Raw genomic sequence first — 27,020 nt, 5'->3', positions numbered from 1 at the left:
TACGGGATGGCTGGCGGCTCCGGGTGGATGTACTGCACCTGGAGGGGAAGAACGACTCGGCAGGGGAGGGGATGGGCAGAGGTAGAAGGTGGGGTAGGAATTATAGAGTGCAGTTCTTTAGATCGTTTGCTGAACTCCTTTTCCAGAGCTTTGTGACGCCTTAAGGCATCCTTTTGAGAAGCACTGGAGGAGTCCTTGTCCCTCTTACGAAGATAGTGCGTCTTCGACTTGGCCTTCAGGGAAGAGCCAGTTGGATTGTTCTCTGCCATGGTATCAAGGAAAAAACCTTACAACAAATATGGCGGTTGGCACGCCTAGGAGTTCGGCTTACAAACGCAAACCGGTTTTCCCAAAATCAGATCACGTCCCCCTTTGAATAAATTATTATTTATTTATTTATTTATTTATTTATTTATTTATTATTATTATTATTATTATTATTTTTAAATTTGTTTTTTTTAAACACCAAGTACTAAAAACACAAGGAGAAAACTATCCAAAAATATTTACACAAAGGCTTGCTGGAATATATTATAAAATAACTAATAATAATAATTTCTTTTTTTTTTTTTTTAAGGCATGGGCCCAAAGACAGGGCCAAAAAGGCACAAGGAGAAAATAATAATAAAAATTATTAAATCCAAATCCAAATGAGCCGAATGAACGCAGAGGCCAAAAACAAGGGAAGCAAAATAAGTAGAATAGGTAGGCCTCTTTAGGCAGCCTCCCAACACAATGGGAAGTACGTGCCCGCGCCTCTGAACAAGCTGATTGATACAGACAGAAAAAGCCAACAAGAAAAAAATCTCTAAAGGAAAGACAGCAGGGCCGGAACCACAGTGTCCTCCAATAAAAACGGGCTCCACACGGCCTGACGGTCCCGCTTAGGGCCTCAATCCACACAGCTTAAATCCAAAAACAAAAATTACACACAGCCAGGAAAAATATTTTTTAAAATAAAACAAAATGGCGCCCGCCACGGGCGGTTCCAAAATGGCCGCCCGGCACGACGCGAGGCAATCAGGCGCACCAGCCCTATTCGCTTATCAGGCAATCAGGAACAACGAAAAGCCAGGGCTGGGAGAGGAAGCGTTGCTTCCTCTAATGCGTTCTAGGGGAATGATGATATCGCAATAAATCAAGGCACGGAGCCAAGCGGCTGGATAAAGGCACGCTCGGAAATGCAGAGAAAGGGAGGAGGGGGCGAAGAAAGCTCCGAGCCCTTAAACCCTTCCTACAGGCAAAACGCCTCACCAAATTAAATTTAAGAGCACACTATCAACGCAGGGACAAGGAGGAAAGGAATAAAGGCAAACCTGAAAACTTAGAAGAAAAAACTCTGAAAAACGGCCAAGGAACAAGAGATCGCTGCCTGCTTTCTCGAAAGGCTGAGTGAAACTGGGAGAACGCATGGAGGAGCCATGTGGAGGAAGGAGGAGCGTTCTTCAATTATAACTCAGCCTGTGAGAAGGAAGGACTGAAGCACCTCCCACTCTCTGGATGCTCGCAGCAGTTCTACGGAGAAACACAACGTGTGCTGTGGTTCACGCGCACATGCGCAGATGGATGGCACGGGGAGGCAATGGCACACAGCGGGGGAATCACGTGTACATGTGCAGAGATGTGTTGCGTGCGGTGGGGGAATCACGTACGCATGTGCAGACGTGCAGCACACGGCAAGGGAACCCTGTGCGCATGCGCAGAGCACTGCAGGGGGATTGTGCACACCATGCGCTGGGGGTAGCACACATTGAGTTCTGGGTGTTGGCACGCATGCGCGAGTGCAGGAGCATGTGCGCACTTATTGGCACATGAGCCGAAAAAGGTTTGCTACCACTGGTCTATCTGAAGGGAAAGGAAGAAGCCCAAATATATATGATATAACGACCTGAACAAAGTGAAAATTAGAGATCATTATCCACTCCTAAGATCTATTAGACTGGCTACAATAAGCACATGTCCCTACAAAAAGAGACTTAAATGCTTACAATCTAATCAAAATGAAAGATGGTGAAGATATTTAATAGCCTTTGATATAAGGTATGGAAAGATTGAACACACAATGATGCATTTCAACAAGGTTAACTGTGAAGCTATTTTTTCATGACTGACACTTTCAAGATGTTTTGATATTATTTATCATTTATTTGGATGACATGTTAATTTATTTGAAAGATCCCTCCTTGCAAGTAATCCATGCTAGAAATTGCAGGTTAATAAGCTTTTTGCTAAATTAGAAAAAATGTGCATTTGATCTTACTCAACTGGATTATTTGGGCTACAGAATATCCACAAAAGGCATACAAATTGATCCAGCAAAGGAGCAGAGTATTCTATCCTGCGCACTCATGGAATACAATGATATGTGTTGCTTTTAGGCTTTGCTAACTTCTGCAGGAACTCATCCCTAATTTTGCTAAGCTTGCAAAACCATTATTATAACTCCTGAGAAAAGGCCTGCAATTCTCCTGGTCAAGAACAAGTTATATTTCAAGAATTAAAGCAGCTTGTAATTTTTCAACTCCTCCTCTATCATCCTGACCCTCCCACCCCTTTGGTACGCAAACAAATGCACCAGATATAGCAATTTAGAGAGAGAGAGAGAAGGCAGTTACATCCATGTGCATTTTGCTTCAGAGCATTCAGAATGAAATTACGACATTATCAATAAAAAGCTGTTGGCAGTAAAATTGCCTTTCAACTATAAGGACACTTTCTGGAAGGAACAGCCCATTCTATGCAAATCTGTATAGCCCCCCCCTTTTTTTTGCTTTGACTTTTACATCTCATATGTTCCAGACTCCAAGAACAAGCTTCTGTATGCCCTCTTGCATAAGCTGGAGAATAAAATTCCTCAGTTACATCCTCTTCCCCATCCCCAAGCAACACACTGCAGCCAAGCAAGTTTGAATCCCATAAGACACATCAATATGCTAGGACAGTGGTGGCAAACCCTTTTCGGCTCTTGTGCCGATAATTGCGTGCATGCTCGTGCTCTCCCGTGCCAGCACCCAGAAGGCAATGCTTGCTGCCCCCATACCCCCTGAAATGCCCTGCAGCATGCTGCATGTGTGCATGATTCCCTTGCTGCATGCCATGCATCTGCACCTGCGTGTGCGATCCCCACTGTGCGCCATGCATCTCTGCGCCTGCGTGTGTGATTTCCCTGCCGCTCACAGCATGCCTCTGCACCTGCGCATGAGATTCCCCCACTGCGCACCATGCGTCTGTGCATGCATGCGAGATCACCCCTCCACATGCTGTGCATCTGTGCATGCACGCATGATCACCCTTGTGCCATCCATCTGCGTATGCACACATGACCTCAGTGTGCGCTGCACATCTCTGCGCATGTGTACGTGTCTCCCGCTCACCCCTGGTCCCCCGCGCATGTACACCAGATTCTGACAATCAGCTGTTGGGCAGCAGCGTCGGGCGTGCAAGTGCAGTGGGGCTCTTCCGGGCGAGCTCTTGCGTGCCGGGGGAAATAACTCTGCTGGCACGCATGCCATAGGTTCACCATCACAGTGCTAGGGCCTATATGGATAAATTCAAGGAACTCCAAGGTACAGGATCACCTTTCACAATGACAGGGAGACAGCTACAGCTATGTGAAAAAATCCTGCATGCTTTCAGTTTTAAGCTGTATTTACCTGTTTAATCAACTTTTCACTCATAGAAACCACGCAAAATTAGTACTTTGATGAAAATTTCCATTGTTGGATTGAGATGCATAATTTTATTAATATAACCAAAGTCTTTTTAAAGTTTTGAGTGAGTTTATGTGCTAAAACAAACACAACTTGCATTTTTGAGAATATTAGAATCGAAAGTAGCCAATCAGCAGTGAGCTTTGGCTGACCAATCAAAATGCACAGAGGCTAAATCTATGAGCCAATTAATGTTGTCATACTCTCTAACTATAAATAGGCATGAAAAGCATAAAAAAATTTAATTTAGCTTTGGCTGCGAGCAAGGATAAAGGCCTTTGCTTTCACCAGTACTAAGCAGTGGCATCTCATCATTGTGCTTCATGAAGAGGGTTACTCCTGTACAGAAATAGCCAAGAGAGTAAAATGCCATTGCTCCACAGTGAGCAGAGTGGTTGAAAAATACCTAATAACTGGTTCAGTTGATGACAGGCTCTGCTCCGGAAGACCAAGAAAATCGACAAAATGGCAAGATGGCTGACAGGAAGTTCACCTCACCTCAGATTACAAGAATTTGGGGTGAAACATGTGATGTAAAAGTGTGCACAAGCACAGTGCGTCACAGACTGCTTGCCAGAGGGCTCAAAGGTTGCAGGGCTCAAAGTAAACCTTTGCTCACAGATGCTCACCGCTCTCGACGTGCATGCGCCAAGAAGTATGTCAAGTGAACCAAGGTATCTTCAGTGACGAGAGCAATTTCTACTTGACTGGAAATCAGTGCAATAAGTATGTCAGAAGATTTCCAGCTGAAGAATTTAGGCCGTACTGCCTGAATCTATCTATGAAGCATCCATTGCACGTGATGATCTGGTGCTGTATCGCTGCTTCTAGTATTGGTCGGATACAAATCATGCAGGGAATCATGAATTCCAAGCAGTATGTTGAAGTCCTGGAAAAGACCATGCTTTCTTCAGCTCAGCAACTTGTAAAGAAGGACTTTTACTTCCAGGATGACAACGCTCCTTGTCATCGAGCCAAGTCCATCCAGCAGTGCATGAAGAAGCATGGTGTTCAACTCCTGGATTGGCCAGCTCAGAGCCCGGATTTGAACCCAACTGAGAGCCAAGATTGGTTACAAAATAAGCAAGAAGCATCCAAAGACCAAGCAGGAGCTGACTGAATCCATTATTGCAGCCTGGCACCACATTGTCACTAATGATCATGTGCAAAGGCTTATACAGTCTATGCTGAAGCAATGCCACCTGGTGATAAGCAATAAGGGCTGGCCAATTTCATATTAGTAACCATGTTTGGTTACCTAAACGGTCCTTTTCAGGGCCACAAACAATAAAAATGTTAACAAAACACTAGCATCGGCCTTAGTAATTGCAACACGTATGCCACTGGGTATCATCATAGTCATTGTAAGCATGCAAGAAAATTCACTATTCCCATCCAAACAGTACCAAATTGCAAAAAGCTTATGCTTTAACATTTAAGAACCACCAGTAGTTATTTAAATATAACAATATTTGCATAGCAGTTAGCATATCATAAAATCAATGGCCTATCCAAAAAATGTCATAAACCGTAAACTGTAAAGCGTGCAGGACTTTTTCACACAGCTGTAGTACACAGTAGACATTTATATGTGTCTCTAAGGAGTGGCTAGTACAGCGGTGTCATGAAATCTATCACAAAACAGCAGGAGATGTGGGGGATATTCAGTACTAATTAAGTGCCCTGAAAAAGTATTGGTGGCCCTGCATCCACAGATAAATTTGGAATTGTTTCTTCTTGGCGAGACAAAACCAATCCCTGGTAAGTGACTGGATTGTTGCAACTACTAACCTCCCCCTCCCCCCTCCAGCCATAGGATACTATTTTTCTAAATTTCATCATTGATTTCCCTCCAGTTTAGGAATATATTGCCATAGCAGTAGTAGTGGATTTATTGGCCCATTTCTTTCCTTACAAGGGTCTCCTAACAGCCCAAGAAATGGTTCAATATTTTTGGATTATGTTTTTAGATACAGGTAGTTCTCAACTTACAACCAATCACTTAGTGACCATTTGAAGTTACAATAGCATTGAAAAAAGAGATTTCTGACCATTTGTCACACTTACCCCCATGCTCATGTGATGAACATTTGGATGCTTGGCAATTGGCATGCATTTGTGACAGTTGCAGGGTCCTGGGATCATGTGATCATCTTTGTGACTTTCTGAAGCCACATTCACTAATTTAACAACTGCGGTAATTCACTTAACTATGCAAAAAAGGTTGTAAAATGGGCAAAAATCATTTAACTCTATTGCTTGATAACAGAAATGTTGAGTTCAATTCTAGTCATGAACTACCTGCATAGAGGACTGGTCAATCTCATAACAGATAAAGGAAGTCAATTTACTTCCAAATTTTTAAGGACCCTCTTCCTATTTTTAAATATTAAAATACATGTCATCTGTTCATCATCTGGCTTCCAATAGAGAAGATGTCTAACTGATCTACATTTGTAACAAAAGTACCCCCTTCCATTCCAATAGATAAGAAGAAGAATATGAGTTGCAAGCAGTATTGAGACACAGAGAGAAGCAAGTTAACTGCTTAATAAACCCGGAAAGATAATCAGAGTTTGAAAGATTATGGGAGCAAGCAAGAGATGTTCATTTATCACAATTGATAGGTTTTCCCAACCAATACCCAAACAAACCCTGTCTAAGAAGTTATGGATCCTGCAAAGGTCAAGCACTGACCAGGATGAGCAGAAGGGACTAGTCTATGAGATGGAGGGAGCTTCAACTATACCAAGAGACTTAGTGGGGGGCAATGAATCAACTTTCTACAGCAGACATACAAAACATGAGTGGGGGAAGATTGGTGGCAGTTAGTTATTGGAAGAAGATGATGTAATGGAATGTATCAATGATCTTGGGAAAGAGGAGAAGAGATACTGTCTGGGAAACAATCAAACAAGAGAGGCAGGAGCCCACAGTCGCTTAACTGTCAGAGAAAGAAACCTAGGAAAGACTTAGCTTTAATGATTCAAACAGTCAAAAGTGAAAGTGGAAAGCATGTGCCTTCAAAGTTACTAGAGTCTATCTTACAATAAAGTGAAATTAGTTTATCTATTTGTGTTTCCTGTCTGATTTCCTGTCGAAGAGGTTCCTGACCAACCTAGCTGACAACTTACATTAAGTATTCAGAAATGAATACTTAATGTAAGGGTGGAATGAACTTTTGGCTAATTAGCCTGATCAACTAAACCAATCAACTCTGCTGCTGATGAAGTGAGGGATGTTATAGCTTTTTATACCAATGTATGTATATGATATTTGACAGTAAATAAGAAATATCTAATATTCAAGCCTTTAAATGTTTGAAGTAATTTTATTATTCACATTGTAGGAATGTTATACTATGAACTAATTTGATGTATAGTAACAAGAGAACTAGGAGGTGAGAACATAATCTTTAATATTTTTATTATAAATGTAAAATTCATTCATTTTAAACAAATACTTGTTATGGATGAAATTTGAGTACATATCTGATTTAATTTAAAAACAAAACAAAACTGAGTATCATATATATTTCTTGACTGCAAACTAGAAATTAAAATAGTATAGAAATATAAAAACAGTTTAAATAGAGTCCAGTTTGAAGAGATTTGTCAAGAAGTTTAATATTTTTTTCTGATACTCACAGTTCCACCAACTATTCTTCCTAGTGGATACCATGCTCTTTCATCAAACCAATTTAAGAATTCGTAAAATCCATGTGATGCAAGATGATGTGTTGATCTGTAGTTAAACCTAGAAAAAAATAGTTCAGATATTTAAAAAATCTACTAATTAAATGTTCAAAATGTAAATGTTCAAATCTGTATAGTGCTCTTTGGGGAACTAATGCTTAGAATTTCTAATATTAAAATCAAATATAGCCAGTTGCTCTTTCTCAAGCCTAGAAAACAGGCAATGGCAAGCCAAAATCTTGTCAAAAAAGCTTAAGGATCTTGCTCAAGCAGTTACCAGGATCAATACTGAGTCAAAGGAAAAGAAAAGGCAGTATTTATTTGTATGACTGAATCGCTATTGGCACTTGTATAGGCACTATTGTATATATCTGATTGCTGATATGTACTGTATTTTTCAGAGTGTAAAATGCACTTTTTCCTCCCCTAAAAGAGGGTGAAAATTTGGGTGCATCTTATACACCGAATGTAGCCCCGCATGAAGCCAAGAACATGAGGCACAGAGGCCAAAAACACAAGGCACGGAGATGGTGATGGTCTGTGGCAATCCCTGTAGCCTGGAACAGCTGATTGGGGGTATTCCAGGTGGTCGATCCACCTGCCAATCGGCTGTTCCTGCTGAACCAAGCTGCAATAATGTGCTGAAGCTAACCTGGCTGTTCGCTATTTGCTGCAAGGATGTGTCAGAATTTGCATCAGCAATCACATCCAGAAAGCACACACAAAGTAACTGATTCAGCAGGATTCAGTAACTTCTCTTTATACAGTATACAACACATGATATACAATAACAAAATCAGGTTTTCCAATGTGGTAGTAAATACAAACAAAACACAAGCAGTGGAGAGGAGTTTCAATATTCAGTTTCAGAGCAGCATGCAGCTTTAGTACAGAACAATTGAGCTAAGCCACAGCCAGGCTCCTTGCTGTCTCCTTCCTTCTCACACAGCAAATAATGTTTCGGTTTCCAAACAGCCCTCAACTCTCACACATTGCCAGATGAATACTGATGGATGCTGGTAGGCAGAGGCAGAATTTTTTCCCCTTATTTTCCTCCCCCAAAACTAAGGTGCATCTTATACTCCTGAGCATCTTATACTCTGAAAAATACAGTAATTTTTCCATTCCAATGATAAGGAAGAGCTCCAGAATCTTTTATTTTTTTGGTTTTACTAAATGGGAAAAAGAATAAAATTGCTATTTTCACCAAGTTTTCCCCCAAAATACAACCTATTCCGAAAATAAGCCTAGCCTGATTTTTTTGGGGGTGGGCCTAATACAAGCCCCACCCCCAAAATAAGCCTTAGCAAAGGGGGTGGCCATAGCAGCACGGGAGGCAGTTAAACTGTGTGTCCCCTCACAAACATGGGCAGCAATCCCTGAGGCATGGCAGCTCCTTTCCTTTCCTTCCCTTCCACAGTCACCTCACGGAGGCTTGGCCCCTTAATTGCGGCTGTGTGGATTGGGCGTTGGTACCTACCTGATACACCCGTTCTCGTCAAGCTGCGTAGAGCATCCAGACAGTGGGAGGTGCTCCAGTCTTCACTCTAACAGGCTGAGCTATAATTGAGGAACGCTCCTCCTCCTCCACGTGACTCCTCCACACGTTCCCCAGTTTTACAAAGATGAGAAGACAACAACTATCCTCTCCTGTCAACTATAATACAAGTCTCAACTGCGAACTATATACATCATTGGCCGAAACAGGATTCCCCACCAGACGGACCAATTAGGGTGGGGCTGGATGCTCTACGCAGCTCGACGAGAACGGGCGTATCAGGTAGGTACCAACGCCCATTCTCCGTAGAGCTGCTGCGAGCATCCAGACAGTGGGACATACCAAAGCATGGCCTGTCTGGTCCAGAATCACCTCTGGGTCTCTTGTCACCTGTTGAAGGACTCGCCTGCCAAAAGATGCCTCAGCTGAGGCGTAAACATCGATTTTATAGTGACGTATAAAGGGAGATGGAGACGCCCAGGTGGCTGCTCGACAGATATCCTGAATCGACGCCTGAGTAGCCCAGGCTGCCGAGGTGGCTGCACTCCTTGTAGAGTGAGCGGTGATCCCACTAGGAACAGGGAGAGCCTGTGTCAAATAGGCCTTGGATATAGTAGCCCTAATCCAGCGACCAACGGTAGATGGGGAAACCTTGCAGCCCAGCGTCTTTGGTTGAAAGGACAGGAATAAAGACTCTGACTTTCTGATTGATTGTGTACGATAGATGTAGATACGAAGTGCCCTTCGCACATCGAGAGTGTGCCACTGCCTTTCTCTTTCTCGAGAAGGCTTGGGACAAAAATTAGGCAGAACAAATTCCTGAGCTCTGTGAAATGCCGAGTTGATTTTAGGCATAAAGACGGGATCTGGTCTCAGAACCACCCCGATCAGTGTGGAAGATACATAAATCCTTTCTCACGGATAGAGCTGCTATTTCAGATATCCTTCTTGCCGATGTTATCGCCACAAGGAACACCACTTTGAATGTGAGGAACTGAAGTGGCGCCTCCCTGAGAGGCTCGAAGGGAGGTTTAGTTAATGCCATAAGAACTTTATTAAGATCCCAGGTAGGATATCTGTGGATCACCGGGGGGTGCAGATTAGAGGCCCCTCTAAGGAAAGCCCTTATGCGAGGGTGGTGGGAAAGTGAGACAGAAGAGCTGCCAGCGACCACCGTGGACAGGGCTGCAACCTGCCTTCTCAGAGTGTTGGGGGAGAGACCCCTATCTAGACCGAGCTGTAGGAAGGCCAGGATTTGCGCAATTGAAGGAGAGAGCGGATCGACGGATGACTTATTGCACCACTTACAAAAGATGTTCCAGGTTGCGTTATAAATGCGGGTAGTCGAAGGCCGCCTTGCTGCCAGGATGGTATTGATGACCTGGACCGACAGGCCCTCATTTTTTAGCCTTTCCCGCTCAATCTCCACACGGCTAACTGAAGCCACTGTGGGTCTGGATGTTGAAGAGGTCCCTGGGACAGAAAGATCCTGTCGAGGGGGATCCTCCACAGTGGGGCCACTGACAGATTGCAAAGATCCGCAAACCACGGTCTCCTGGGCCAAAATGGGGCTATCAGGAGGACCTCCGCCCTTTCGAGTATTAACTTCTGAATCACCTTGGGTATCAGCGGGAGGGGGGGAAAGGCATACAGGAGCCCAGTGGGCCAGGGGCAGCGGAGGGCATAGTGGTTCTCTGTGCCGTCGGCAGGGTAACAAGAGAAGAATCTCGGTGTCTGTGTGTTGAGTGGCGATGCGAACAGGTCCACCAAGGGCTGACCGAATATCGCTGCTGCCTCTCTGAACAAGGAGGGGTGTAGGCGCCATTCCGATTGGTCCAGCGTGGCCCTGCTCAGCCAGTCTGCTTGGACATTCGAGACCCCCGAGATGTGTTCCGCCCTGATGGATAAGAGATGCGCCTCTGCCCATCGACAAAGCCGCTTTGTGCCCCCTTGACTGATGTGGGCTTTGGTAGTAGTGTTGTCTGTTAAGACCAGAATGTGACGGCCTTGTACCTGCGGGAGGAAGGCGCGCAGGGCTAGATATACTGCGTGAAGCTCCAGCCAGTTGATGCTGCAGCGTCGCTCGGCTGCTGACCAAGTTCCCTGCGCTGAAAGCGACTGCATGTGGGCTCCCCATCCGGAAAGGCTGGCGTCTGTTGTGAGAGTGACCCTTTGGGGCTCCTTGAAGAGATGACCTCTGTTGGTAGAGGGTCTTGTCCACCAGAGAAGGGAGGCGAGAACCCTTGGAGGAACCTTCACTACGAGACCTGAGTTGCTCCTTCCGGAACGTTGGTAAGGCAGGAGGAACCACTGCAAGGATCTGGAATGTAAACGTGCCCAGGGAATAATTGAAATACATGAGACTAACTTTCCAAGCAACTTGGACAAGTCCAGCAACAAGGCCTTTCTAATCCGTCTAATTGTCCTGATAGCTTTTTGAATACTGCTAAACCTCTCTTGAGAGAGGAAGACCCTCCCCTCAACCGAATCAATCACAGCTCCTAGGTGAGCTATACGTGTGGAAGGGTTAAGCTGACTCTTCTCCCAGTTAATGAGGAATCCGTGAGCCTGAAGCACTGAGAGGGTGGTCTTAATGTCACTCTCAGCCTGATGCCGGGTAGGGGACAGAATAAGAATGTCGTCAAGGTAGCAGTGAATGCGGATAGGGAAGTGCCTGAGGTGGGCTGCCAGGGCAGCCAACACCTTGGTGAAGGTCCTCGGGGCCGAGACGAGCCCAAAGGGAAGGGCTACGTATTGGAAATGCTGATTGTTGTAGCAAAATCTCAAATATTTGTAATACTGAGGGGTGAATGGGTACATGGAGATATGCCTCAGAGAGGTCGATGGATGTAAGCCAGTCTCCCTTCCTGGTACCCTGTAAGATCGACTGAAGGGTATGCATCTTGAACTTGTGGCGGACGATATAGCGATTGAGCCTCTTCAGATCTAAAATGGGCCTCCAACCCCCGGAATGCTTAGGGACCAAGAAGAGGAGGGAATAGAACCCCCCTCCCCGCTGTGAAAAAGGCACGGGCTGGATGGCCTTGATATCAGAAAGATGAGTGATAGCGGCTGCCATGAAAGCCCGCTTAGTCGGGTCTCTGGAAAGGGGAGAAACCATGAAGTGTTGCGGAGGAACAGACTGAAACTGAAGAGGGAGACCAAACCTTACAGTGTCCCTAACCCAGGAATCTGAAGTAGATGAGTCCCACTGGTCGGCAAAATACTTAAGGCGACCGCCAATGGGATAAGAGGCTGAAAGCCTACCTGGGACGGCGGGGCGCCTTATTCCCTGCACCCCGGAAGGGTCTCCTGTAGGTACCTCCCCTTCTATTTCTGTCTCCCGAATCGCCCCGGTCCTGATAGGCCGACCGGAACGTCGGGGAGCTCTGATAACCTAGGGGTGAAGGAAGGTTGGAAAGGGGTGCGAAACGAGCCCCTCCGAAAGGGCTGGGACCCTCTAGATTCTTGCCTGCGAAAAAGTGAGGAACTTCTTCTTATTCCGGCTCTCCATCAGCAATGGGTCAAGTGCCGGGCCAAACAATTTTCCCCCTGCTATAGGAGCTGAGGCCAACTTAGTTTTATTCTTAACATCGGCCTGCCAGTGCCTAAGCCAAAGCAGCCTTCAGGCAGTAACGTGGGATGAGACGGCCCTAGATGAATTTAACAGAATGAAAAGTGGCATCAGCCGCGAACTCCGCTGCGGCCGTGAGTTTGGCAATGTCCTGATGAGGGGACATGCTGCTTCAACTGTCTGAGCCACCTGATGGACGAACGAGTGAAAAATGACGCGGCTGTGGCCGACCGGATGGCCCAAGCATCCAACTGGTGTGCTCGCCGCAGCGCCATCTCTGCTCTCTTATCCTCTGGCTTCAGCGCTTCCAGGGCGTCAGTGGGATTGGATGATGATGCTAGCCTCACTATGGGGTCATCTACCTCAGGTGTGTCTAGCATGGTAGAAAATTCCGGGTCGAGATTAAACAATCTCTTGTCTTGGCTGGAAGGCGCGGGAGGGGGACCCGCAGAGGCCAATTGCCTTGCGACCAAATCGGAAAAAAATGGGGGGGTTGGAATAACCTCAGTTTCGATGACCGGTTGTCTGAATATCGAATCTTCCGGTCCCCCCGGGGTCGCTGAAGATGGTTCAGAGGAAGACTGGGAAGTCAGGCCCGAGATATTCTTTGCCTTGAATAGCAAGGACTTAAACAAATGAGGTTTAAACAGGCCTACAAATGCAGGTTGGTCAGGGGAAATGCCCTCATCCTCTGACATCTCCCCTTCCATGGGGTCTACTTCGAAGAAGGGTTCTGAATATTGTAGAGACCCCCTATCTGAACCTTCCTCTTCCCTGAAGGGTTCAAACCCCATTTCTTCCTCTTCCTGGGCCTCCTCCCCTTCCAGGAAAGGGGCTTCCACTTGGGAAGGTACCTGACCATGATGAGATGCCGGTCTGGAGAGGGATCTCCCGGACATAGATTCGACCTCGGGCGCCATCATTTGGGAACCTGGTCTGGATAGCTGCTGGATGCCCTCTGCTATTCCTTGCCTGATGGCCAGTTGCATCCATTCTCTAATGCTGTCCGGAATAATGGTAGAAGACAGGTCTTCTGGACGTAGGCCCGCTGCGGTTGGTGTGAAGGTCGCCTCAGGCGTGCGAGAGGCCTGGCGACTTCGGGCAGGTGAGCACCTGGAAGGAGAAGGTTGACCTGAAAGGGGAGGGGGTTGAGAAGAGGTAGAGGACGGGGCAGGATTTACAGAATGCGAGTCTTTAGATCGTTTGTCAAACTCCTTCTCCAAGGCCTTATGACGCCTTAAGGCATCCATTTGAGAGGCCTTGGAGGAGTCCTTGTCCCTTTTGCGCAAATAGTGCGTCTTTGACTTCGCCTTCAAAGAAGGACTGCGGGGGTTGCCTTCTGCCATGACACAAAAGAGATATTAGATAAGAAAAAACAAGGGCGGTTGGCACGCCTGGGAGTTCGACCTACAACGTAGGCCGGCTTTCCTATAGTTGGGCCGCGTCCCCCTTTTGGATAAATTTTTTTTATTATAATTTATTTTGTTTTATTTTGTTTTTTGTGGGCGGAGCCCAAAAGGTGCCAATCAAGTCCAAACAAAAAGAAAAATTTAGTAATAATCTGCTTTCAACTTATTGCTTACCAAGAAGAAAGTAAATAAAATTAGAACTAAATCCTAACAATCCAATACACCAAATGAACGCAGAGGCCAGAAAAAAGGAAAAGAATAACCAGCAAGAGAAAAAAAGGTGGCCTCGTGAGGCAGCCTCCCAACAAAAATGGGAAGTAAGTGCCTGCGTCTCTGGGTGAGCTGCGGGAAAACAAAAAGCCAACTAGAAACTAAAATGAAAGGGCAACCGGGCACTGAACCACACTACCCTTCAAATCCAGGCTCCACACGGCCTGCCGGTCCCGCTATGGGCCTTTAGCAACCTCGCAGCCCGATCGGAAAGATAACAAAAATTTTCAAAATGGCGGCCGGCCACAAGGCGCACTCAAAATGGCCGCCGGCCTCGGCGTGACTACCACAGAGACGCACAAACCCTCTAAGGTACACAAACGGCCTGAAAAAGGCAGAAAAAAGATACGAGGGCTGTAAGAAGAAGCTCTCCTTCTTCTAGGCGTTCGTGGGGGGAAGGCGCAATGCAGCGCTATCTACAGCACGATCTCGAGCCGCTGCTCAGCTGTAGCGCGGCTAGAAAAGCAGCAGAGGAGAGGGGGGGCAAAGGGCTCCAAATCCCCCTATTTCCCCCCTTGAGGGGCGAAAAACGCTCCTAAATCAATTTGGGACGAAAACTAATTGCGCAGGGAACAAGGAGAAAGGAGAGATCAAACCTGATTTTTGAAGAAAAGCAAAAAAACCTGGATCGGCCAAGGAGTAAACGAACAAGCTGCCTGTCTCTAGCGAGGCTGAGCTAAAACTGGGGAACGCGTGGAGGAGTCACGTGGAGGAGGAGGAGCGTTCCTCAATTATAGCTCAGCCTGTTAGAGTGAAGACTGGAGCACCTCCCACTGTCTGGATGCTCGCAGCAGCTCTACGGAGAACAGTTCAGCCATCAAGGGCCAGGAGCTGCCTCTCGTTTTGTCTGTCCAGGTGCCTGGAGGTGTTTCCAGCACACTCTTACCAACCCTGCCCCTGCCCAGAGCCAGGCAACCTGCGGTGGAGGGTCTCTCTCTTCCGCAGTTCACCTTGTGGCTTTGGAGCAGGTGCAAACAAGGCCCATCAGGCCTGGAGCTTGGGTCTTTCACAGGCTGCTGCTAATGAGACAGAAAACCGTATGGTATGTTGGGATCACCTGCTCCCCCCGCCCCTGCTGCTGGTCTTTGTAAGGACTCTTTGTCCTCCTGGCTGCGCTGCTCTTGGCCGCCCTGCACCTTCAGCGGGCAAGAGCTCATGGTGGCCCTGCAGCGGGATGGAGGGAATGATATCACCCCTTCTTCCTCCATCCATCTGCTCCTGCCTGGTGTGGGGCAATTTTTGGAGCACAAGAAGGAAGTGGCAATCTCCCCTCCTTCCTCCATCTGTCTTTCCTGCTGCAGGACTCTCCTGCATCTCAAGCAAAATCAAACTGTGATGAACAAGGCGGCCAACAAGATCTGAGTACTCGCAATTCTGCCTCCCTGCTCCACTCTACTCATGTAAACCAGATCCCCACTTATCAACCCCGCCAGCTTTGCACACATGCACATTGCTTGGCATAAATCATCTCCAGGAAAACCCCATCCAAGACCAAAGGTGCCCATTCTCCCTGAGCCAACGAACCCCAAGCCCAGTCACTTAGTCTTGCAATGATTTAGTTTCAACCCGTTGCTCCCCATCCAGCCCCTAACAGCCTCCAGGCACTGTGAGAGGGAGGACACAGCATCACTTAACTCACCACGGGGCCAGACATACAGCCGAGTATCATCAGCATATCCAATTAATTGAACTGCAGTAGAAAATTATACAAATTCTCAGGGAGGATTTAACTCTGCCAAATTCAAGTGATTTAGTTTAGTTTACTTTGTCACTGCACCTTGTACAACGAAATCAAACACCATCTTCAGTGCATATCATGACCATGACCATGAAAATAAACACAAACACACATCCTTCACCCTTCACACATTGAACCGGAAACCCCTGACACCACACCAACACTGAACTATACAGCAGAATTCAAAAGAGCTACTGCCCTGGGATAGAAGCTGTTTTTCAGCCTATTTGTCCTTATTTTTATTATTCTGTACCATCTGCCAGATGGTAATAGTTCAAAACAGGGTTCCCAGGATGAGATGGATCTTTGAGAACGTTCTGAACTTTCTTAAGGTAGTGGCAGCTATAAAGCTCTTCTGGGGAATGATCTTCTGGGCAATGATATTAACCCTCTGGAGTGCTTTCCTATCTGCCACTGTGCAATTGGCAAACCATACAGGGGTGCAATGTTAAAATGCTCTCTATGATGCAGCAGTAGAAGATCACCAGCAGTTTCTCATTCAGTTGTTGTTTTCTGAGAAGTCTCAGGTAGTATAATCTCAGTTGGGCCCTTTTGACCAGGGCTGCAGTGTGAGCACCCCAGGTCAGGTCCTCTTTTAAGGTAACACCCAGAAACTTAAAACTGGCCACTTGCTCCACTAGGTCTCCATTGATAAGCAAGGGCTGGATGTCTGATCTGTTCCTTCTATAATCCACTATAAGCTCCTTGGTCTTATTGGTGTTGAGGACCAAGTTATTGTCTCCACACCACAAAAGCAACCGGTCCACCTCATCTCAGTAGGCAAACTCATCCCCCCCAGAGATAAGTCCCACCACTGTTGTATCATCTGCAAATTGAGCAATAGTATTACTAGCGTGAGTGGGAATGCAGTCATGCACATAAAGAGTATAGTAAGGGACTCAACAAGCAAACCCTATGATGTACCAGTGTTAAGAATAAGGGCTGAAGAGGTATGATTACCTAATCTGACCCTCTGTGAGCGGGCAGACAGGAAATCCATAATCCAAAGGCAGATTGAATTAGGAAGTCCAAGGTCCAGAAGTTTAGACACTAGTTTATGTGGAAGAATTGTGCTAAACGCAGAACTAAAATCCACAAAAAGCATCCTCACATAGCCCCTCCCCCACTGTTCTAGATGAGTCAGAGCAGTATGAAGAGTGATGGCTATAGCGTCCTCTGTAGATCTATTTTTTCTGTAAGCAAGCTGGTGTTTATCAAATGTATGCGGAAGACCAGAAATGATGTGCCAGCAGACCAATTTCTCAAAGCCCTTTATGATGGTAGGAGTGAGTGCCACTGGTCTGTAATCGTTGAGGTTACTGATAGGGAACTTCTCTGGCAGCAGAACAATGGTGAAAGCCTTCAAACAAGATGGAATAGTGGACTGGGATAAAGACCGATTGAAGATCCTGGTAAAGACTCCAGCCAACTGATCAGCACAGTCTTTAAGCACTCGGCCAGAGATACCGTCAGGACTGGCAGCCTTTCTAAGGTCCACAGCCTTCAGAATGCTCCTCACCTCCTGTTCCTCCACAATGAGGTGGGGGCTACAATTGGCTGGTAGTTGTATTTTATCTGTCTCTGATGTCCCCACTTCAAAGTGAGCAAAGAAATGATTCAGTTCCTCTGCCAATGAAGCATCCCCCTCAGCAGGGATGACATTGGTCAGTTGGTTTGTAATTTGTTGAATCCCTCGCCACATCTGCCTCATGTTATTGCTATAAAAATTATCCTCAATCTTCCTCTTATAATCACTCTTGGCTTTCCGAATACCTTTCTTCAGATTAGCTCTGGCAACACTGTCTCTTGCCCCATCACCGGACCTAAAGGCCTTGGTCCTGTCACGCAAGAGGCGCTGGACTTCTTTGGTCATCCAGGGTTTCTTATTGGGATAGATCCTAATACATTTATCCACAGTGATAGCATCTGTGCAGTGTTTGATATAGCACAGAACAGTTGCAGTGTGCTCCTCTAGGTCAGGGTGGTAAAAGATGTCCCAATTTGTGTTCTCAAAACAATCCTGAAGTTGTTGGGAAGCATCTTCTGGCCAAGATTTCACTGTCTTTATTATAGGCAGAGTCCATCTCCTAAGAGGGATGTACGCTGGTGCTAAAAGCAGTGACATATGGTCTGATTGTCCCAATTGTGGTAATTGTATAACCCTATAGCCATATTTGATACTTTGTCCAATATGTTTGCTCCTCTAGTAGCACATTTAACATACTGATAGAATTTAGGAAGCACTTCTTTTAAATCAGCTTGATTAAAGTCCCCCGCTATGATATGCACAGCATCAGGATACTTATTCTGCTGATTACTAATAATGTTATAGAAGAATCCCAAAGCTATGGTAGTATTGGCATCAGGTGGGACAGACTGCAGTAATCAAAAACACGTTGAATTCCCGTGGAAAATATACGGGTCTACATTTAAGAGTCATATACTCCAGATCCATGGAGCAGTGGCTGTCTACAGTCTTTGTATTGATAGACCAGCTTTTGTTCACATAAAGGCTTAAACCTCCTCCTTTGATTTTGCCAGAATCTCTACTCCTGTCCTGCCGGTGAGCTATGTAGCCTTCCAGCTCTACAGCTGCATCTGGAATGAGTGAATGAAGCCAAGTTTCTGTGATTAGCAAAACACAGCAGTTCTTGATGAATTTAGTCTTTGCAATCTGTAGCCTTAATTCATCCATTTTATTAGTCAGAGATCTTGCATTGGTAAGAAATATACTTGGAATTGAAGGCTTGTGTGGAAACTTACTCAGCCTGAAGAAAACCCCAGCACGGCATCCTCTTTTCCTATTCTTCTTTTTCTGCCTCTCCCTCCTTCCTACAGGGACAGTGATCCATGGCTCCCCCAGGGGCCTAGCTGCCTCCTTCGGTATGTTATGAGAATGTATAAAATCGTCCGTAATAGCCTTTTCACATTTCAGTCCAATTTGTAACAAGGTTTGCCGACTATAGATGCTCCTTGCCCCACAGGATTCAATCAAGGAAAGGATCCAAAACACACACAGAATCATACACACCATACACTGAAAGAAGGAGCGGTTAGCCGCAGCATCCACGTGCGCAGCCATTTTGAAAAACGAAATTCAACTAGACTTGTTCTAGAAGCTGATTCTTATAGGCAAATGGACAGAAAAGATACTGAGCTTACAGAACTAGTTTAATGGCCTGCAATTTTAACGGAGTTGCAACTAGTTCAGCAAACAAGAAAGGAACTTATGTTTGTAGGCAAACTTCAGGTTATAACATCAATTGGGACAAAGATTTTTAACACTAAGCAACACAATTATCATTTCTTTATCATCATGAGCCATGGTGGAGCAGTGGTTAGAATGCAGTACTGCTGGCTACTTCTGCTAATTGCTAGCTGCCTGAAATTTGGCAGATCGAATCTCACCTGGCTCAAGTTGACTCAGCCTTCTATCTTTCTGAGGTGGGTAAAATGAGGACCTAGGTTGTCGGGGGCAACATGCTGACTCTGTAAATTGCTTAGAGAGGGCTGTAAAAGCACTGTGAAGCAGTATATAAGTCTAAGTGCTATTATCATTACTTAGCAATGGCAACCCTGACAGCCCCAGTTCCTGTTGAACCCCAAAGCACATAAGTTACATGGGAAGAGAAGGAAGTCTAAGGCAATGAGTACAGGGCTGCCATGCAAGCGAGTTTGGGTGTTGTTGTTGCAAGCACGTATGTTATTGAGATCCTGGCCTAACAATAGCATGGTTCTGGCCTAATGACAGCAACTGATATTACTGCAAATCTCATCACTATGCAATGCAATCATGTGATATCTCACTTAATGACCACTTCACTTAGGAATGGAAATTCCAGTCCCAAGTAGGGTTAAGTGAGGATCCCTTATATGACTTTTAAGAGAGAATAAGTTCTACAACCCTGTATAAAATATCTATAATTTGAAAGTGGGAAAGAACTTCAATATTTTTTCTCAAAATTACATCATACATGATCAAGAGGACACAATATAATTTGGATATGGTTTTATATTACCATCATCAAATTAGTCTTTGCATTCTTTTCCACAGCTGCAGAATTTGATGAGTGATTGAGTTCACAATTGCCAGCATCTGTTTTTGAGTCCTACTGTAACACATTTAAGCTACCTGTATTTGAAATTGAACTTCAAATTCTCAAGAAGCAACAAATTATCAACTACAATTAAGATTCTGAAAAATAGCAATGTTCTGATATTGTACAAATTGTCAAACACTCAAATCATAATAATAAATATATGAATTGGGGAAACCCACAAGTTAGTTCTAAAATCATATATATTCCTCGAGATATGACAGGACATCTAGCAACCATTCAAAATTACAACCTTCCCCCAAAAGCCACATGCCCCCATTTCAAAGTTACATCTGTAGTGGCCTCTGGAGTTATTTACCCTTATGTTCGTTTGCAGAGATGCTAAACGCACCCACCCACCTATTTCTCCCCCACCCTGATTTGAAAAGCACTAAGCTTGTTTTGCTATCTCTCCAGGTTCCACCCACTCCTCTCCACCCCCAATCACCATTCACTCTCTTTCCTTTTGAAGGACTCAGAAAGATTGGGTAGTTAAGGACAGTCTTCTCTGCTGCTGGGCCATATGGAACAATCTAGAAAAAAGATACTGCCAATTTCCCTTTTATTGCCAGTCTTAGGTCCCAGTGTTAGTTCCAATAACTTTTCGCTAGCAGAGTTAATGATGGGGAACTAAATCTAATGGTGAAAAGGAAAACTGTCAGGATTTTTTATCTTCAATTGTGCTACATTGCCCAACAACAAAATGACCAATTCACGTTATCTACCTTGACCTCTGAGTTTTGAGCATCTTCAAAAAGTAAAGTATGTGATTGTGACGGTGTGGGTATGAAGGAATCCTAAAAGGCTCTGGTGCTCCTAGAAGCAAGAAGCAGAGCAAAGGATATCTCAGGGAGTAGGGAGAGGCCTTCGGAGGCCCATTGCAATAGGTTTGTGCTGGATTAGGCCTCTCAGTCTGCCCTAAGACAACCCATGCTCCATTTGGTAACAATTTGTGTATTCATTCAATAAATGCATTGGAGAGATACTCTTCTGAATGAATCCAGGTCAGTTATATTATATATAGCACTATAAAAAGACACTTTTTTATTCTGTATTTAGAAAATATTAGTGAAATGTGGATAATGGAATGTGGATAATTAAATGTTATATTATGTTAATTCCATTAATTTTATGTCTATCCATCACAGGATGAAGGCCTCTTCCAGATGTCCTGAGGTTTCTTTTGCCAATTGGGCCTGCAATATTTGCTGATGTCATCGATCCATCTTGTTTTAGGTCTCTTTCATGGACTTTTGATCAAGTAGGATCTGTTCTATGACTGCCTTGGTCCACCTGTCATCAGTTCGTTTTGCTATATGACCAACCCATTTCCATTTCTTTTACTTTCTTGTTGATATTGTATACGTTTATTTGTTCTCTAATCCATATGCAGCCCTTTGTATCTTATCTTGTAACTGTCTCTTTCCATGTGCAGCTCTTGCATGTGTCTTTCTAACTCTTTTGGGCCTTGTAAGAAGAAAACATCATCATCTGCAAATCATAAGAGATTTAAATAGGTGCCACTGATTTTTATTCCCTCTTTTGCCCAGTCTAGTTTGCAAAATACTTCTTCAAGGCAGGCTAGAAAAAGGATATTATTGTATTGACTTGTCGTATATCTCATTCTATGTTGATTTTCACTTTAAGATCATTAAGGCAAATTGTCAGTATTGTTTTTTCATATATTGATTGTAGTAAGTGTCAAGTTTCCAATGATGAAATCCATTTAAAAAGAAAAGAGCAACTCCATCTTCCAAAACAATTTCTTTTATTTAGGAAAGCATCAATTGGCAAAGTCCATGACACAACCCGGAATTACCCCACAATATTAGAAGTTAGAAACAACTCCAAAAGTCACATTCTCCAATAGAAGTAATTGATGTCATAAATCTCCACCTCAAGGGGCCTCAGCATGGTCAGCTCATGTTCTCACGGGAAGAATCACTTAGCCTAAACAACTCTATCTCCATTCCTCCCTCCTTAGGAATGTGGCAAGCCCGAAACCCTTCCCCCATAACCGTCAAAGAGAAAGTAAGAAAAAGAAGATATACTAAGCCTACCTAAAATGACTACATGTCAATTTTGGGCTTGACAGTAAGTTTATGTAAGCAGTATCTATGCCTTAGTTGAGCAATGCATTAATTATTGCTTGCTAGAATACTGAGTCAAACACCTTTTGGTAGGTAATGAAAGCCAGGCACAGAGGTATGATGTACTCATTGTGCTTTTCAATGACTTGCTGAACAACCTGGATGTGATCCATTGTACCATAGCCACATCTGAACTCTGCCTGCTCCTGTGGCTGTGTATCATTTGCTGTTCTCAATATTCTTGCTATTATCTTGGTGAAAACCTTGTAGATGACTGAAAGGCTTATTGGGCAATATTTCTTTATATCATCTTGGGTCTCTTTCTTGTGTATAAGAATCACTTCAGCATTTTTCCATGCATTGGGTATTTTTTCTTCTCTGAGGTATCTCCAGTATAGTTTTGTTAGTACCTTATATAAACTGTGGCCACTAACTTTCAGTATTTCAACTGTAACACAAGTCATTTCCTGAAGCTTTGCCATTTTTCATTGATTTTATAGCAAGGTATTTCCTCTACTAGGATATCTGGCATTTCCTCTTTTGTAGGTGTTGTTACTTTTAAGTGATCTTGATCTTTGTATAGCTCTGAATAGAATTTTCCAATTATTTCTAATATTTCGTGTCTAGTTCTACACACAGAGCCATTGTCACATTTTAATGCAAAAAAAAACTTTTTTGTGTATTTATAAGCTTGCATTTGTTCTATTAATGCCTTTGTTTTATTCAATTGCCTGTTCACAAGCTTCATGCTAAACTGAGGTGTTTCTTCTTGGATACATTTTATTATTGTCTTGCAAAGTTTAAGTACACCAGTTTATTAGTGAATCTTCTGGTATCCTTCACTGTCAATAATTTTTTCATTAAACCAATAATTTCAGAGATATTTTTGACTGTACGTTTTTTACAGGTGCTATAGATGTAGCAGATTCAAGGATGTTTTTGATTATTCATTCATTTTGGTCCATAATGTTCATCTCTTCCAAATCCTCAAACAGCTTATCACTGTGTATTTTTGTTTTTTTGTGATGTCTTTATCATTTTCATATGCTCTTTTTGAGGCTATTTTTACTTTAGCTCATACCATTCTATGGTCAGTTCCAATGTTAAAACAAATGATGACATACAATTACTGAATATATTTTCTCACTTGACATGATGTAGTCAATTTTGCTTGTATAGACTGACTTATATGGCAATGCAATAATCAATAAAGTTTCCATTACTGCTAAGATGTACCCTATGGAGAATTTAAAAAACAAAAAACAAGTAGATAAGACAATGGAATATCTTACGTTTAACGATTAATGGAATAACACTTTCTACAAAACCAGCTACTTTAAAAATTGAACGAACTACTATTTTTAAACATGGAAGTTCATCTTCATAGGAAGATGCTCCAGTTCAGATTTAATTTGCTCAACTACGTTAAGTATATTCACAAGGCATTTAGAAATGTTCTAATTAAATTAACTACAGGCTACCTTATCTCTGAAACTGAAGTAGTTAACTTAATTTAAAAAAATCAGCTTCAAAAACCATGGTTTGAAGTTATTTGCAGTTAGCAAACTAGTTTAGTTCAGTTGCTGTTCAGGAAATTTCATAAACTATAATTAATCAAAATAGAAGTGAATTCCTTCTTGTAACTGTTATGTGATCATGATTTATGACACATCCAAAAGCAATCATTATAGAATGGTAATGGTAACAAAAGAAATACAAATTAATAAGCATGAACTTTACCTAAAGAGCCTTGGTGGCACAGTAAGTTAGAATGCAGTATTACAGGCTACTTCTGCTCACTGCCGGCTGCCAGCAGTTTGCAGTTCAAATCTTACCAGCTCAATTACACCGATACTATAAACTGCTTAGGGGGCTATAAAGCACTGTGAAGCAGTATATAAGTCTAAATGCTATCGTATGGTGCTATTGTTAAATATAAGCACCTACTCAAGGATAAATAAAAGATCTAAATTATTCAGAACAACCATCACAGGCACAAATATATAGCAAATAGGCTTTGGCTTACATGAACACAGTTTCTCAGCATGCCTTGGGAGAATCCACACATATGGGTTGAATCTGCCTTTCTGACCAGAGACTGAGTCATCAATCTTTGCCACGCCTCTTCCTGTTGGGTCAAGAAGTCCCCTAGCTCCAGTCAGGACAAAGGCACAGCTACCTGATGATCTTCTTTGTGGCATTGGCTCTGCCTCCCACGTGGACACTGGACCAGACAGTTGCCAGGGTGTGAGTGGATTATCCCAAGGCATGCTGAGAAACTGCGTTCAGGTAAGCCAGTGCCTATTCTCCAGCATGCCTTTGGGAAAATCCACACATATGGGACATACCAAAGCTGGCAGTCCCTATGGGGGGGGAAGAAGTCTGGTCCTGTGAACCCCCGTCTGTATGGACTCATTGTAACACTCTTCTGCCGAAGGCCGCCTCTGCTGAGGCGTATGTGTCCAGTTTGTAGTGCCTTACGAAAGGAGACAGGGAGGACCATGTCGCCGCCCTGCAGATGTCCTCAAGTGAGGCTTGTGTCGCCCAGGCAACTATGGTAGCTGCACTTCTAGTTGAATGGGCAGTTACTCGTCTGGGTACAAGAAGAGCCTGAGTCTCGTAGGCCTTGGCTATACAAGCCCTGATCCAACTGCCGATGGTTGAGGAAGAGACTTTGGTACCCATTGAAGACGGCTGAAATGAGACAAACAGAGCTTCGGTTTTGCGATACGTCGATGTTCTTTTGATGTATCTGCAAAGTACCTCCTTACAGTTTGTGCCATCTGTGCTCCATATCATGAGATGGAGTGGGGCAGAAGTCAGGAAGGACAATTTCTTGAGCCCTATGGAAGCGGGAGATGATCTTAGGGATGAAGGTGTCAAGGTGCAAAATTACCCTATTTGTGTGGAAGGTGCAGACTGAGGTCTCTGACTGAAAGAGCTGCCAATTCCAATATGTGCCTGGCCAAGGTAATGGCACTAAGAAGGCAACTTTGAGTGTTAAGTAGCGCAGGCTTACAGATTGAAAAGGTTCAAACAGTGCCTGGGTAAGGGCTTGTAATACTGTAGACAGGTTCCAGGAAAGATACCTGTGAATTGTTGGTTTGAGATTGACACCTCCTTTAATGAAGGTGCGGACTACTGGATGCCTGGCTAGGGAGTCCCGCTTTCCATAATGCAACACCGTGGACAGGGCGGCTACCTGTTTGCGCACTGTATTAGGAGAGAAACCTTTGTCGAGTCCCTCCTGCAAAAAGTCTGCAGAATAGAAGCTGCAGTGGGATCCATGTCATTTTTGGCACACCAGTGATGGAATGCTTTCCAGGTAGCATCATACATTCGGTTCATGGAGGGCCTCTTAGAGGTTTGAATTGTCCTGATCACCTTTCTTGAAAAGTTATCCTTCCTCAGGTTCCTCCTCTCAAGTGCTAGGCGGTCAAGTGGACCCACTGAGGCTCCAGGTGTTCCAAGAATGCCTGGCTGAGAGAGATCCTATCCTGAGGAATCCTCCAAGGATGGGACACTGACAAGCTCACTAGGTCTGCGTACCATGACCATCTGGGCCAATGGGGAGCTATGAGGAGGATTTCTGCCTGTTCTAGTAGCACTTTCCTTATTATCCCCGGGACGAGGGGAAGAGGAGGGAAGGTGTAAAGGAGACCCTTGGGCCAGCAGCTGCGAAGGGCATTGACCCCTTCCGCACCTGGAATCTGGAGAAGAATCAGGGAAGTTGGGTGTTTGTTGGAGTGGCAAAGAGGTCAAGTACTGGCCTCCTGAATTTCTGAGACATCTCCTGAAAGAGATCTGGGTGGAGACACCACTCGGAGTTGTCCATCCTGGTTCTGCTCAGTTAATCTGCCTGTACATGTGATGTCCCCGATATGTACTCTGCCTTGATGGACAATAGGTGACCTTCTGCCCAGATTCCCAGTTGCTCTGCTTTGGTCATGAGGGATCTGGAGTGAGCCCCTCCCTGGCGATTGACATGTGCTTTGGCCGCCACATTGTCCATTAGGATCAATATGTATTGGCCGGCTACTGTGCTTTGGAAGTGTTTGAGAGCTACAGGGATGGCACTGAGTTGTAACCAGTTTGTTGTGTTGAAGGTCCGCTGGGGACCATTGTCCCTGTGTGAGTTGGGACTGTATATGGGCTCCCCATTCTAACAGACTCATATCTGAAGTGACTTGTTATGTGATTGGGTTCCTTGAAAAGGGGCTCCTTGGTGATCGCTGGGGAAACCCACCACCTGAGGAACCTGAGGACGTCTGACTTCAGTCAAACCTTGATGTTGGAGGTGCTGGTGCCTGCCCTCTGGAACGGTAGGAGGAACCATTGGAGGGATCTGGCATGTAATCGGGCCCAGGGCACTATAGTGATGCACGGTATCAATTTTCCCAGGAGCTGAGAAAGCACCGCTAAAGAACCCACTCGCTCCGCTGTGATTTGGGTGACCAAGGATTTGATGCTGTCCTGGCGCTCCTGGGACAAGTAAACCTCGCACAGATTGGTATTTATCACCATGCCTAAATGTAGTAAGTGGGTGGATGGGACTAGCTGGCTTTTCTGGAACTTGATGGAAAAACCGTGTTCTTGTAGAACCCGGATTATGGAGGCCAGGTTTGACCAGGCTTGTTGGCTGGAACTGGACTAGATAAGGACATAGGCCAGATAGTACTGGACCTGCACCGGGATTGTTCTGAGGTGCGCAGCCAGTGCTGCCACCACTTTTGTGAAGGTCCTGGGGGCCGATGATAGGCCAAATGGCAGGGTTTTGTATTGATAATCATTCCCTGTGTAATAGAACCTGAGAAACCTCTGATAGGAGGGATAGATAGAAATGTGGAGGTATGCCTCCATCAAATGGATGGACATCAGGAGATCGCCCCCCCCTTAGGCCTTCCAAGATTGACTGCAGAGACTGCATTTTGAATCTCTT

The 27,020-nt window shown here is 44.5% G+C and overlaps 1 protein-coding gene across 2 annotated transcripts in view; it reads right to left on the bottom strand.

Annotated features, from left to right (window-relative positions):
* The window catches only part of STT3B (STT3 oligosaccharyltransferase complex catalytic subunit B), a 93,254-nt gene that overhangs the window by 51,917 nt on the left and 14,317 nt on the right, over positions 1–27,020 (bottom strand). For both annotated transcript variants that reach the window (XM_026681340.2, XM_026681341.2), the window contains exon 2: positions 7,358–7,466. In XM_026681340.2, the coding sequence (XP_026537125.1) occupies positions 7,358–7,466 (109 nt within the window). The remainder of the gene's footprint in view (positions 1–7,357; positions 7,467–27,020) is intronic.

This window comes from Notechis scutatus, chromosome Z (genome assembly GCF_049901735.1).
Source record: "Notechis scutatus isolate UNSWTSFEM ecotype Mainland chromosome Z, rNotScu1.2, whole genome shotgun sequence".
NCBI lineage: Eukaryota > Metazoa > Chordata > Lepidosauria > Squamata > Elapidae > Notechis > Notechis scutatus.
This window is presented reverse-complemented; position numbering and strand designations above follow the sequence as displayed.